The sequence below is a fragment of the Rhamphochromis longiceps genome, linkage group LG8 (assembly GCF_057381845.1).
Source record: "Rhamphochromis longiceps isolate RC_006_pf linkage group LG8, R_longiceps_female_GT1.1, whole genome shotgun sequence".
Lineage (NCBI taxonomy): Eukaryota > Metazoa > Chordata > Actinopteri > Cichliformes > Cichlidae > Rhamphochromis > Rhamphochromis longiceps.
Genome location: NC_140564.1, coordinates 33307667 through 33322785, shown reverse-complemented (window position 1 = coordinate 33322785; position 15119 = coordinate 33307667). Strand labels below are relative to the sequence as shown.

General features: G+C 41.1%; 1 protein-coding gene across 3 annotated transcripts; it reads left to right on the top strand.

Annotated features, from left to right (window-relative positions):
• Positions 1-1175: 1175 nt before the first annotated feature.
• On the top strand, positions 1176-13396 carry LOC146664340 (uncharacterized). 3 transcript variants are annotated; one of them, XM_085417158.1, is made up of 6 exons: positions 1176-1367; positions 8999-9144; positions 9220-9294; positions 11506-12049; positions 12166-12335; positions 12508-13396. In XM_085417158.1, exons 1-6 carry the CDS (start codon positions 1247-1249, stop codon positions 13039-13041), a joined length of 1590 nt encoding a protein of 529 aa, XP_085273284.1. In that variant the 5' UTR covers positions 1176-1246; the 3' UTR covers positions 13042-13396. The 3 variants fall into 3 exon arrangements, with proteins under 3 accessions (XP_085273284.1, XP_085273285.1, XP_085273283.1); XM_085417159.1 differs by lacking the exon at positions 9220-9294; XM_085417157.1 differs by having other exon boundaries at positions 8999-9294.
• Positions 13397-15119: the final 1723 nt, after the last annotated feature.

The window sequence follows — 15119 nt, the reverse complement described above, 5'->3', positions numbered from 1 at the left end:
CACAACCAAGACCAATATTCTAATTACTGAAACAAAAACCACTGTGAAACACATCATCAGTAATGCTCCTTCGCCTAGCATGATTGCATCTTACATCATTACCTTTATCTATTAGTTCACGCCCATTCATCTTAGAGATGTCACCTAAAGGAACAGTAAAGTATTTTTGTGCAGATATATTAATACTTTTAAACTAAGATTAATTGTGAAATTAATCTGGAATAGAAAAGTTATCCTGTTTAGAACTCGATTATATTACTTATTTAAAATTACAATAATAATAATAACATCGGATTCATGTTTTTGTTTTTTACTTTATTTATCACATTTTAGACATACAGTCAAGTAAAACAGGGATCACATAAAAGATGACATTGTGGTAGTACAATGAGGAACAGAAAGAGTGACAAGGACAGTGAGACAAAAGTGAGTACAAAAAATAAAATAAATTAAGGGGAACATAAATAAACAAAAGTTTGCAAGAGCCAAAATCAAGTTAGCAGTTTCAATTGGTTATAGATGTTAACAGTCTTGAGAGCCTTAGTGTTTTTTGATGAGGAGATTGTCCTTATATATTGTGCAAGTTCCATTTTTAATACAAGAAGTTCAGGCTTTCTGCCGAGGACTTTGCTTTTGTGTATATGAAATTTTGCCAAAAATAAAACCTAATTTATAAAGAAGAAGGCATCATTGTCCTTGTCTTTAAAATTATAATAGCCAAAGATAACATCCTTATAGTACAGTTGAAGATTAGGGAGAACAGAGTCAGTAATAAACTTGTGGAAATCCTTCCAGAATTTACACGTAAATTTACACGACCAAAACAGATGAGAAACTGTTTCAGGTTGCTCTTGACAGAAGGTACAGTTTACATTTATTTCAGCCATAAATTTGGACAAATATTGTTTGGTAGGGTAAAACTTATGAATCAACTTAAAGGAAATCTCTTTAATTTTGTTTGTCAAGAAAAACCTTTGTGGTAAAGTCCAAACTTTTTTCCATTTTTTTGCATCCTGAAAGAGAGATCTTAGTTTGGTATTTATAGACTTATGAGAGGAAAAGCAAACATTGCCAAGAGAAGAATGTATCGGATTCATGTTTACACGTCTCCAGTTATAACGCATGATGTCATCTGTAGACGCGGGACCCGAGCAGCAGTGACGTGTAAGTGTGCGACTGTGATCTTTTGTGCTGACTCCGAAGGAGCCTGCAGTTTATTGTGAAGCAGAAAATATCTGCGGACACCATGAATGGAGCGGATTATCTGCAGCAGCACAGCGCCGAGAGTCTGTCCTTCGAAGAGATGCAGCAGATTAACCCGCTCGGAGTCCATCAGCAGCAGAAAGACGAGGGCAGCCAAACCTCCGGTGAGAATAACGACAGATTTAATGTGGAGGAAACGGGCTAGCTGCTAACACACCAGACAGGGATGGCCGTGTGTGGTTTTTTTCTTTTCACTTCATTAAATCAGTTCACATTATCCTGGAACAGCTCGTAGGACACAAGTAACACCGGTGTGAGTTAAGGTTGGTTACGAGGAGGAGTGCAGCGATCCAATCTTTCCCAGTTTCCGATCTGCTTCAGGGTGGAGGGCTGATTCTGCATCTACAGCTGTGGTCACAGGTTTACATCCACTCATCATGGTCACGAATGTCACTGTCATATGGAGTTAGAGCTGGGCGATATGAGATTTTTTCATATCACGATATGTTTTTTTCATTTCAGGCGATGATATCTATCACGATATAAGCCAAATAACTATATTTGTAAGATTTAAATGTGCCGTTGCTCACAAGTAAAATGTGAAATAATCAGCAGCTTGTTTTTATTTAAATATTTATTTCCCATAATAAGTTCAACAGGGTAGATGTACTTAAGGAACATGAGACTTTTTCAGATAAATAAAGGCAAATATTGCAAACTACACAAAAGGCAGCCGCTAAAGCGTTTAAGTTTCAAAATAGAACAAACGAAACAGACTAAATTGTCAATTCCACTTAGAAACAAAATATTAATTCTAAAAATAAATCTTAGTTTGTTTTACAGAAGAACAGACAAAACTGACTAACTTTTGTCAATATCAAATAAACTGAGAACTAAAAGGAAATTCTCAATCTCTCCTTGTTGTATAGCTGAGCTTTTCAAACAGTTTAACAGTTACTTTAGTCTGATGACAAAAGCCGAATGACGAATTAGCGCTTCCAGTCAGAGACTGAGGCTACGTCCACACGTACACGGGTATTTTTGAAAACGGAGATTTTCCGTTTTCGTTTTAAAAAATAATCCCGTCCACACATAAAGGCAGAAATGAAGGAAAACGCTGCTATGAACATGCCAAAGCAGCAGGTGGCGCTAGATTCCTAACCGTGCAGAAATGTTGGCCAATCAGAAGTCTAGAAGCCTCGGTGGGAAAAAGTAAACAAAGCTGGGGCATAGAAGCAGAACCGAGTCGTATGTGTGGAGGGACAGTAACTGTGTGTATATGTAAGCATTTAAACACTGCAGAGAGTAGAATTAACAGTAACAGTATTGTAGAAATTCATTTCACCGAAACAATAACGTGGCGCGCAGTGTGACGCATGCACCAGTTTATTGTATTTCCAGACTTGCTTTCGGCACAATTTACAGTGCACGCTACTCTGTTTTTTGTCAGACTTGAAATAGCCGAAATACCTTCACACTACGGAACTTCTATGGCTCTTCCGTTCGACAATCTCTCCGGCGTTGGAACCATCATCTGTTTTCTCTTCGGTCACGCTCGGTTGATTTTTCTAGTCGGCACACTCATTTCCTCCATTACCCGCTGGCTGCTTCCCAAACAAACACACGTGCGGCTTGGCACTTGTGCTGTACGTAACAAGTCACGCGACGTGACGCTGCGGCTGTGATTGGTTCGGCTCTGCGCTACTTAATTTGGATTGGCTGACCTTTAAAAAAAAAAAAAAAAAAAGAGGACAAGAGCGGCGAGGTCTATCGCGATAGCTTAATTTCTCTATCGAGTAAAAGTTATATCGCGATACATATCGTTATCGTTCTATCGCCCAGCTCTATATGGAGTTTATCTGATCTTTTTGCAGCGTGGAATGATTGTATTTTTAATGCGTGTTTTTTTTCCCCTCTTCATCCACACAGGGTCAAAAATATACATACAGATTCAAATATAAACATAAAATCTAAACTTTTGGTTGGTTAAATGTCCCTTAACAAACTGCACTTCAGCTTTTTGTTGTTTTTGTATCCATCAACAAGCTTCTGGCATAATTCTGACTGAATATTTGACCACTCTTCCTGGCATAACTTTTGTTTTTAAATTGGTTCGTTCCTTGGCACAGATCAGCTCTTAAGTATAGTCCTCAAATAGGGTTGAGGTCGGAGCCACGTAAATCCAGATGTTTAATGCTAGCCTGCTTTATCCATTTCAAAACCAGTGATGTGTTTGGGATCGTTCTCCTGCGGAAACATCCAACCATGTCCAAGCTTGAACCATCAAGCTGTTGATCTGATGTGAAGTTGAGGGATTTGGAGGTAGTTTTCCTTCTTAATTATTCCATTCACGTTGTGTTATATACCAGTACCACTGGCAGGAAATGGGCCACAGCATGTTTGACAGTCAGTCTTCTTAGGTTTGAATTCTTCAGCTCGACTCTTGTATTTGTGACCAAACAGCTCAATCTTTGTGTCGTCTGACCACAAAAGTTTTCTCGAGAAGGCATTTGGCCCGTCCACGTGGGCAGCTGCACATTTCAGTTGAGCTTGAAGGTTTTGATTTTGGAGCAGAGGCTTCTTTGTTGGTCGGTACCCTGTAACCCTGGCTTCACTGTGGACAGTTGTGCTGGTGTTACAGTAGTTTCCAGTTCATGGCAGGTATGAGCCTCGATGTTTCCTGGGCTGTTCCTGAACATCCTAACCATAGTCCTCCTTTCTGAGTCTGACAGTTCCTCAAGACCAAAGTGGTGACACGTCTGAATAATTTGTACTTGTGCGAGTGAATGTGAGTGCGAATGGTTGTCTGTCCCTGTGTGTTGGCCCTGTGACAGACTGGCGACCTGTCCAGGGTGTACCCCGCCTCTCGCCCTATGACAGCTGGGATAGGCTCCAGCGCCCCCCGCGAAGCTGAAAAGGATAAGCGGAAGCGAATGGATGGATCTCTGCAGATCCTTAAACATCCTGGTTTAAGCTGCAGCCTTAGGTCAGCTTCTACAGAGCACTGTTTACAAAAGCAGTCATCACAGCAATGGCTTCTTCCTCCAGGCTGGATGGACACTGAAATAACCCACTGTTCAGGCCATGTGCACATTGTACTACACAATTTGCACTTTTAAAATTAATATCTAAGGTTCATCAAGGTTGCACTCACCAGTATACAGACGTTTGTTATAGTTTGTATAGTTTTTTAAGACTTTCTGTTACTTGTATCCTCATATTTATGTTCTCCTTGTGAATATGTTGCTTATTTAAAATGGTTTCTTTTTGTATACAGAGAGCAAAGGGAACCAGAGTCAGATTCCTCATCTGTATGCACAAACTCGGCCAAATAAAGATGACTCTGAATCTGAACAGGCTTTGATCCTGACAACTTAAGACATACATTACAGCATCACTCATTAAAAGGCCAGAATCACCATGGTGTTCATGCCCTTGATGAGTGGATGGAAACTTCTGACCAGAACTGTAACCATAGCAGTGTTTTCTTCTGACTGAACACTCAAATTACTTTTTACTTGCTTTACAAGCCACATTCACACATTTACACACCACTTCTTACTGTGTGCCTTTGTGTGTCTGTGGAGCAGGGCATCAAATTAGCTCCACTTTTAAGGTGCAGCAGTCTAAGCACAGAAGCCCACGCGGTCTCTAAGGGCTGATTTGGATTTCTGTGGGGAGCTGGTGACGTAACCTACATAAGTGGCTGACATTTTTGCTGGCATTTACACTTGTGCTGGTGCATTATGGGTTAGTTGCAGTTTGTCCCGGTGTTTCATATGTAGTGCCAGCCAACAGAAATAAATAAAATACTGGGTCCTCACCTTTGTCAGAAAAACATGTTTTTCCCTCTAGTTTTCCCCCATTCTTTGTAGTTTCAGCATTCTCCTTCCAGGAATCTGCTGGTATTTGTGAGTCGTTATATTGATGCTGTAATTATTATTCCTTGTATCAAGACAGCGATTGTTATTCTCTCACTAATCAACAGTGCTGAACAGAACAACCACATTAGTTGGCAACTTTGACCTGACATGTAGTTACATTCCCCAGGAGGTGCATGTCAGGATTGCACACTTACACAGAGAGCAGAGACATCCTTCAGATGAGTCCTGTTTCTTCTTCTACTTTTATCTGCAGTGTCAATATTTCACTTCTGTCACTGCCCACAGCTCGTTGCCATAGGTGAGGGTAGCAGCATATCATAGGAGTGCACCAAACATAATGAGAAAGACAGGGAAGGTTATGAAAAAACCATTAGCAAATACACAAATAAAAGTTGTTGTTGTTTTGTTTGTTTTTGCAGTTTTCAGTTTACAAGTCAGGTCCATGCCAAATAGCGCTAATGGATATGTAACCATGACAATGTCATACAAAGAAAAAATGGACATGTTTCTCTTGAATTGGACTGAGTTATAATTTATATGCAGTTTATTTTTCCTAACGTGTGACATCTGTGTGTTCTTGATGGTTTTGCTTGTTTGTTTAAACTTCTTTTTTAATATGTAAGTGACCTCATTTCTTATGTTTGTTTGTTTTTATGCCTGTGAAGCTCTTTGAGCCTCTTTATGTGATTATGTATGAGGCAAATAAAAATGAATTGGACTGAATTGGATTTAGTGACCATTTGAATCTGTTTTTTTAAACGCACATATAATGCAAAACTGGGGGGAAAAAACTAAACTAAACTGAGCAGTTAGCTCAGGTGATGAATACAGTGGGGCAAAAAAGTATTTAGTCAGCCACCGATTGTGCAAGTTCCCCCACCTAAAATGATGACAGAGGTCAGTAATTTGCACCAGAGGTACACTTCAACTGTGAGAGACAGAATGTGAAAAAAAAAATAAATCCATGAATCCACATGGTAGGATTTGTAAAGAATTTATTCGTAAATCAGGGTGGAAAATAAGTATTTGGTCAATAACAAAAATACAACTCAATACTTTGTAACATAACTTTTGTTGGCAATAACAGAGGTCAAACGTTTACTATAGGTCTTTACCAGGTTTGCACACACAGTAGCTGGTATTTTGGCCCATTCCTCCATGCAGATCTTCTCGAGAGCAGTGATGTTTTGGGGCTGTCGCCGAGCAACACGGACTTTCAACTCCCGCCACAGATTTTCTATGGGGTTGAGGTCTGGAGACTGGCTAGGCCACTCCAGGACTTTCAAATGCTTCTTACGGAGCCACTCCTTTGTTGCCCGGGCGGTGTGTTTTGGATCATTGTCATGTTGGAAGACCCAGCCTCGTTTCATCTTCAAAGTTCTCACTGATGGAAGGAGGTTTTGGCTCAAAATCTCACGATACATGGCCCCATTCATTCTGTCCTTAACACGGATCAGTCGTCCTGTCCCCTTGGCAGAAAAACAGCCCCATAGCATGATGTTTCCACCCCCATGCTTCACAGTAGGTATGGTGTTCTTGGGATGCAACTCAGTATTCGTCTTCCTCCAAACACGACGAGTTGAGTTTATACCAAAAAGTTCTACTTTGGTTTCATCTGACCACATGACATTCTCCCAATCCTCTGCTGTATCATCCATGTGCTCTCTGGCAAACTTCAGACGGGCCTGGACATGCACTGGCTTCAGCAGCGGAACACGTCTGGCACTGCGGGATTTGATTCCCTGCCGTTGTAGTGTGTTACTGATGGTGACCTTTGTTACTTTGGTCCCAGCTCTCTGCAGGTCATTCACCAGGTCCCCCCGTGTGGTTCTGGGATCTTTGCTCACCGTTCTCATGATCATTTTGACCCCACGGGATGAGATCTTGCGTGGAGCCCCAGATCGTGGGAGATTATCAGTGGTCTTGTATGTCTTCCATTTTCTGATGATTGCTCCCACAGTTGATTTTTTCACACCAAGCTGCTTGCCTATTGTAGATTCACTCTTCCCAGTCTGGTGCAGGTCTACAATACTTTTCCTGGTGTCCTTCGAAAGCTCTTTGGTCTTGGCCATGGCGGAGTTTGGAGTCTGACTGTTTGAGGCTGTGGACAGGTGTCTTTTATACAGATGATGAGTTCAAACAGGTGCCATTCATACAGGTAACGAGTGGGGGACAGAAAAGCTTCTTACAGAAGACGTTACAGGTCTGTGAGAGCCAGAGATTTTCCTTGTTTGAGGTGACCAAATACTTATTTTCCACCCTGATTTACGAATAAATTCTTTACAAATCCTACCATGTGGATTCATGGATTTTTTTTTTTCACATTCTGTCTCTCACAGTTGAAGTGTACCTCTGGTGCAAATTACTGACCTCTGTCATCATTTTAAGTGGGGGAACTTGCACAATCGGTGGCTGACTAAATACTTTTTTGCCCCACTGTATGTTAACATTCTTTATGTATTTATATCAGTATGTTAAATATATTTCCTGGGACGGAGTAGATTGCAGTCAGCTGTGTTCTGTCATCTTACCCCTCCCAGTTAAGTGTATAATCCTAGCTATCCGCCTATTAAGTCTGAGGTCATTAGTCATTTTTATTTTATTTTATTTTTATTATTTATTATTTTAATTTTTTCATTTTAATTTTTATTTATTTTTATTTTATTGTTTTTTAACTTTATTGCTATGTCTGGTTTTATTACTATGTGCATATTAGTATTGTACAGCACTTTGGTCTACCAGGTGTGTTTTTAAAGTGCTATATAAATAAATAATTGATGATGATGATGATTTCCGGGTCCAAACTCCTCTTCAGGTCCCAAACAAACACTGAGAGATAAAAACTGTCTAAATTCTTTCATCTTTAATAAAATGATCCGTGTGGCTGCTCTGCAATAAAGTTTCAAATCCAGGCATCCACGAGAAACAGGATTTATGAAGTTTGAAGTTCTGAAAAATTAAAAACATACAGCTCTGCTATCCAACATAAATGAAGACAGAAAACGAAACACCAGTGACGTTTGTAGGGTTGCTGAAGTTGGGCTAGCTGGTATATAATGTTGTGGTGGCTAGCTACAGAGCTATGGTTAGCATAATACAAACACAGTGAAGCTGGAGGATGAACGCCAAATCTTTATCCCATCGATAAAAATTAAGATGAAGGTTCACGATTTTTAGGGACAAATGCAATCACATGGCAGGAGAAAGATGCTCTAATTGGACCAAACGTCACTCAGGAGATAATCCATTCAGAATTAGTCATTAATATACTGCTGCATGGTTTATATTACTCATAATTTAAAAAATCCCGATCCTCAGCTTCATGTACCCATTCAAATCTTTGTTGGCCTCAGAATTATTTTTTTCTAACCTGATCAAATATTTGATGCCTGGCAAACTGTGAGCTGCTGGGCTGTAGTTACACCGTGAGGTTTTAAAAACTGAGCTTTAAAACAAGTAATTTTGTAATGGTTTTGTAATTGATTCATTCTTTGCTGGAAGACATAATTACACATTATTCAATACAACATATATATATTTATGAGTATAACATATATATCTAATTCCATGGCCTGTACCTTTAAATTATTATTTATATGATGGCTTTGAAGCAGGAATTCTCTTATAAACTCTGGTGAAGCAAAGTGAAAAAAACCCCAACTTGTTTCACTTTCACAAACTCCTTCATCCTGACAGCATTTCTTTTAAAACACTCACTGGAAGTACAATGATAAAGCATTTCTTTTATTGCAGGCTAAAAGTCGACTAGAAACACAAGCTTGCTAAAGATTTTCACTCATCTCAGTATAGTTTCATTCTTTCTTCTAATTTCTATCAGATTCCTAGAATACTCCAGTGCTACAATTGCCTTTATAATAATTTAACTCCATGTGTTTTGCTGTTTTCTGCAGAAGTTCAGCAGCTGCTGGAGATGAAAGAGGATCACCCTGAATGGAGCCTCGGTCTGGACCAGCAGGACCGAGAGTCTCTGCAGATAAAGGAGGAACAGGAAGAACTCTGGACCAATCAGGAGGGAGAGCAGCATAATGGATTGAAGGTGACTGATGTCACCACTTTCCCATTCACTATTGTTACTGTAAAGAGTGAAGATGATGATAAAGAGAAGTCTCAGTCTTTGCAGCTTCATCAAAGCCAAACTGAAGACAACAGTGAGATGGAGCCTCTGACCAGCAGCCCAGCTAAACAGGTAAAAACAGAGCCTGATGAAGAGGACTGTGGAGGACCAGAATCAGAAGGGAACCTTGATACACATATTTATTTACAACCAAAAACTGATGTAAAGGCTTCAGACTCTTCTGAGACTGAAGTGAGTAATGATGATGATGACTGGAAGGAGCCTGTATCAGATTCTGGACCTAAAACCAGACACAGTGATGATGTTTGGAAGGTGAGCAGGGAACTTGAGTCAGGCATAAAGAGTCAGGGGGCATTTAACATTTTAAACAAATCCTTTAGCTGCTCAGAGTGTGATAAAGAGTTTCTCCAAAGGCAGTCTCTTCAAAAACACATGACATGTCATTCAAAATAATTATCCTCCAGCTCCAGCTTGGAAATTAAGAAATCTCATACAGTGAGGAAAAATGTAGAGTCTCAGAGGACAGACCACACCGAAGAGAAACCATTTGGCTGTAATGTTTGTGAAACAACTTTAAGACAGCGGTATAGTCTTGACAGAGACATGAGAGTTCACACAGGAGAGAAACCATTTGGTTGTGATATTTGTAGCAAAAGATTTTCATATTCACGAGATTTGAAAAGACACCAGAGTGTCCATACAGTAGAGAAACAATTTAGTTGTGGTGTTTGTTGTAAAAGATTCAAGCAGAAGATGCATTTCAAGGCTCACAGAAAAGTCCACACAGCAGAGAGGCCATTGGGTTATGAGCCATATAGCTGCGAGGTTTGTGGCAAAAGATTTAACCAAAACACTCATCTTAAGTCTCAAATAAGAATCCACACACGAGAGAAACTTTTCTGTTGTAAGATTTGTACAAAGAAATATAGACATTCTTCTACTTTCAATAAACACATAAAAATTCACACAGGAGAAAAACTGTTTAGATGTGATGTCTTTGGTAAGATATTTACTAATCACGAAAGTTTGAAGATTCACAAGATAGTCCATACTGGAGAGAAACCATATGGCTGTGGTGTTTGTGGCGAAGGATTCAACCGAGGAAGCAATCTGAAGAGACACATGCAACTTCATGTGGGAGAGAAACCATTTGGCTGTGAAGTGTGTGGGAAGAACTTTACATGATCTGAAAAACTGAAAAGACGTGAAAGTTAATGTAAAAGAGAAACAGTTTGGTAGTGCAGAAATTTTTACGTGACAGGGAAGTCTGAGACACATGGGGACATGTTAATAATGTATCCCCAGTTGTTCACATTTCCATTATTTTGTACAATTAATTGCTACATAAATATAAAACAGTGATACTAGTTGTACTTGGGGTAATATACAATCTATCATTGGTAAATTAGACCTCAGTTAATTTATATCAGGAGAGATAGTTGGAGAAGATCACCTTTAGGACTTTCTGTTAGCTTCCTGGAAGTCATAATGATCAAGAAAGCCACTATAGGCTTTGGTGACTAAATGGGTCCAGGGCTTGCAAAATCGCTAGCCCGACGTCCCGGAGCTAGCGATATCTCCGGTCGGGCCACCAAAATCTGTCTCAGCCCCGCCCGTTGGGTTATCATATAGCCCAACGGTTGGGGCTGAGAAAGATTTTGGTGGCCCGACCGGAGATATCGCTAGCTCCGGGACGTCGGGCTAGCGATTTTGCAAGCCCTGTGGGTCAAAGACAAGACTTTTACAAATTAGAGTGAGCCTTAATCCCACTGTGAAATGTATCTATTTCTGTGTTTACCTTTTAAAAGAATTTGTTTGACATGATTTGAGTTGAAGCAAACTTTCTTGGGAATATAATTTTATTTTGCACACAAACAGTTTTTGGCCTTGGATACTCTGCTATATATAGTTTTAAATAAGGTTTAATGTACTTAAACTTGGAATATAATTTTATTAATTATATGACCAACAATGTGAAACTGTATATAGTTTTTTTTGTTGCCTTATGCCCCTGTTACACAGGCCTAGAGACCAGTTGACTATCATCCTGCCAACCACTGGTCGCTAGGGTAAAATGTGTAATCCCCGACTGCTTGGCAAGTGGTTGCTGGCTGTCACGAGCTAAAATTAATGGCAAAGAGGTGTATTGTGTTGCACCAAAAACCTCATAGCGATTGCTTTGGTTGCTAGCAGATTGTTACCCATAGTTTGCATGGACACAGACACTCTGCAGACACTCAATAACTACTTGCCGAGCGGTCAGCGGGACTGGTTGGTGACCTTGAGAGCTTTTAATCACTTGACCTCTAACTGTAAATGCAGGTGTGCCGACAGCGCCAACAAGTCTACAGCCAGTCACCAAACATGATGCAAAAAAACGTGTCAAGATTCAGCATCCCGCCAATGGAAAGGAGGACTGCACGTAGATCCATGAAAGGAAGAGGGAGATGGCAGAAGTGCCTGCCTGCCAGTTCCAGTTCGGACATCACTCTTGCAACCTCTCAATACCAGAAGGACTCGGACGAAAACAGTGACCCCTCGCTGTCACTCATTGCCAACATGCCACACACAATGCTGGAGCCGGGCTCGTCAGCCAGCCTGCACGGACGTGTTGGCCACAGAGTTGTGACCGGGGAGCCAGAGTTGGAGATAGAGGATGAAAAGCCAATGGTGTCGCATTGGCCCGGGGTCAAGAAGAGGATCCGGATGGAGCCAGAGGCGACTCTCTCGCCCGAACAGGAAGACCACCTCGTAGAGTGGTTTGCAGCTCACCCGTTCTTCTACGACCAGACAGCACGCGACTTCAAGGACAAGCGCAGGCGAGAGCAGCTGCTGGATCAGAAGGCCGAGGAGCTAGGAGTTACCGGTGAGCTATGTCTCTGTAATTTCTGTTGATGCTCAGTATCTTAAAACACTCTAACGTTTTTTATCTTTTTTTAAACGGGACATTTATGTTTGTGTTTTTTTTTCGACTGTGCTCAGGGAACTTCCTCTGGGGGTGGTTCCGCAACATGCGGACCGTCTATGGTAAACTAAGGAAGAAGAAGAATGAGCAAGCAACACGACCACTGACAGCCAGGCAGCGGTGGACTTCAGATATGTTCAAATTCTTGGACAAGCACATGACCATCCGCAGGAGCAGCCTGGGAAAGGTAGAGTAATATGCCCTTTTGTTTGTTTGTTTTTTTCTCCCTTGTAGCTGCTCTGTTTAATGGCGTTTCAGGGGAAGTAGTTAAGCAAAAGTAAATGTGCTATAAAATGTCTGCACTTGCCTTGTATGCATTTGATATTTATGTTAATGTTTGTTTGCTTGTGTTTAAAAAGCTTCAAGGGGCACAGTCCACCAATACCGGAGTGGAAGAGGAGGAGGAGGAAGAGGAAGAAGAAGAAGGAGACGAAGAGCCTGCGAGGTCATCAAGTCGTCCTGGGTCTCCGTCTCCTGTTCCCTCCAGTCAAACCCCAAAGTTAAAGGGCAAGAAGGCCAAGCTCGCCAGCCGCTGCGTCAACAAGGCAGTTCTTCAAATCCCAAACAGCATGTCCTCACTGCAGACGGCTATGAGGTCCCTGCAGGTAGCTATGGAGTCCCTGCAGGCGGCCGTTGGGGGGTTGAGCAACAACCGAGTCATGTACTGTCAATACCTGAGCACCGAGGTGGGCATGCTCACAGAGGAACAGTGGTCAATGTTTCAGCAGGAGACTATGGGGATGCTTATTCGTTTCCGTACTGCCCGTCAGCAGCGGCAGCAGTCCGCAGTTCCAGTCCTCCTCCCTCCGGGCTCCATGGAGTCGATTCCAGGCCCGAGCAGCACTCTGCTCAGTAGTTCCTATTTCCAGTCCCGGCCAGCACCGCCCCAGTAGCCTCTGTCCCAGCAAATTAATTTTTTTATTGAATTTGTGAACTATTTCACAATTTATTTACTGATCATAGTTGAGTGTTTATGTTAATAAACAATCATGTTTCACTGGTACTTACTTCTTGATTCCTTGTATCACAGTAGTAAAACTTGTGCCTTACAGCTGCAAGACATTTTAATTGGCGCAAATTTTACTTTGAGGCGGAGAGTCTCAGTTTCTTGTCGGTGTTATGTGTAAACTTGAAAAATAGAAAAAGCAGATGTTTCTCATTATATTGTACTTTATACATGGACCATTGTGACCTTTAAATTCTTATATTCTAAATTTGAAATTAAAATTTCAATTTCTTTTCATGTGAGTGAACTATCTTGTATTTTGTATTTATTACACTGGGATATAGGGATACCAAAAAAGCTAAAAATAATTGCCTTATTCATTCAAATCTCTCCACAGCCACAAGTTAGCCTACCAGGTTAGAGCTCCAGCAGTGTTATAGTCATGCTTCAGGTAGACTCGCTGCCTTTTGTCATCATGACTTCCTGCTACGAATATCTTGCATGACTGCCTCGTCTCTCCAGGCTTTGGGGATAATGTGTTTGGCATTTTCCTCATGATCCAGGACTGAACACAACATTTAGACACATGCGGACACAATCAAACTGATGGCATTTGGCATTTGTTGAAGTTCTGTGGAGAGACAACAGAAGCTGTGGCCAAGTATCTCTTTTTTGTTTTCCACTATATTTATGCTTGACGAAAGTTGGTAGCTAAGGATTCTCTGGTGAACTGTCAAGCATTGACTGTCAGTACTCCGCACTCCATCAAGTGCCAAACTTCTTACTCACCTCCTGTCAACTGTCAAGGGTGCCTGGCATAGACGTGACACCATCTTCAGGGTGTCTACAGTGGCACCACAGAACAACACCAGAAATGGCGCTATACTAACCACAGACAGAAGACTAGAGTGCGTTAGCTGCTGGTAGTCACCAGGTACTGGGAGGTCGGTGCCATTTTGATGCCAGGTTAAAAGGACAGCTGCAGTTAGAAGATGTCTTTGTCAGGCAGACGATCTGCAGAAGCATGTGATACATGGCAGACTTAATTCTCAGGGATTAAACAAAGACAACCCTCTCCAATTCTGCCATCAAGTTTTCTTATTGAACTACTGAATTCAGCATGTTACCAATGCCTGAGGACAGCCATTACTACATTAAGGATGGAGAGTAAAAAGACATAATGAGATCTGAATTGTCCGGCAAGGTGAGTAGGACTGGAGTTGCTCTGAGGATCCTGCTACATATACCCAGTCTGGGTTGATCTCCCACCCACCAGGTGCTGATCACTGAAGAGTAGTTACCTGCCAATTGGTAGGGGAGGTCCACAACCAGCAACCAATCTGAGTCGATTCAGTTGCACAACCAGTCGCCAACCACCTAGCAAATGAAAATATGAACTTCACTTGATTTAGTGGTTGCTGGAGGTCATGAGTATTTGGGGCTGCCCACAGGTCTCTACACCTGTGTGACTGAAGCATTAATTTATCGGCAGCACTCGTGCTTACCTGCATTGTCAACCACCGAAGACACAATTTAAGAAGGAATATTAAAACACAAACTCGACATATTAGAAAGCCTTTCTGGCAGAAAACCCTCAGGTTTGATTTCTGCAGAAGGCAGCAGCTGTTTTGGGCTAAACCGAACACAGTGAGTGGGATATTTAATAAAGTTTAATAAAAATGCAATACTTGTTTCATTATGGATATAAATCAGCAGCACCTTAGGTAAAGCTTTACCAGTACCAGTATGTTGGATGTATCTGCTGAACCAGTGCTTATTTTGGGCATCAGGTTCACCTGGGAACAGTTTTAAACTCTGAACGACATAGTTTAGTGAGCAGAACTCGATATCAGATTAATTCAGTGGTGTATTTCAATGTTGTTAAAATTTAGTTTATAAAATTTTGATGACATGTTTTTTTTTTTTCATTTTCAAGATTTTTCATGAGCATTGTAATTTAAATGGCAAAAGCAGTGTAATTCCTCCAGCTGACTGAATGTATTTGTTAGCAACTGGGTAATCAGT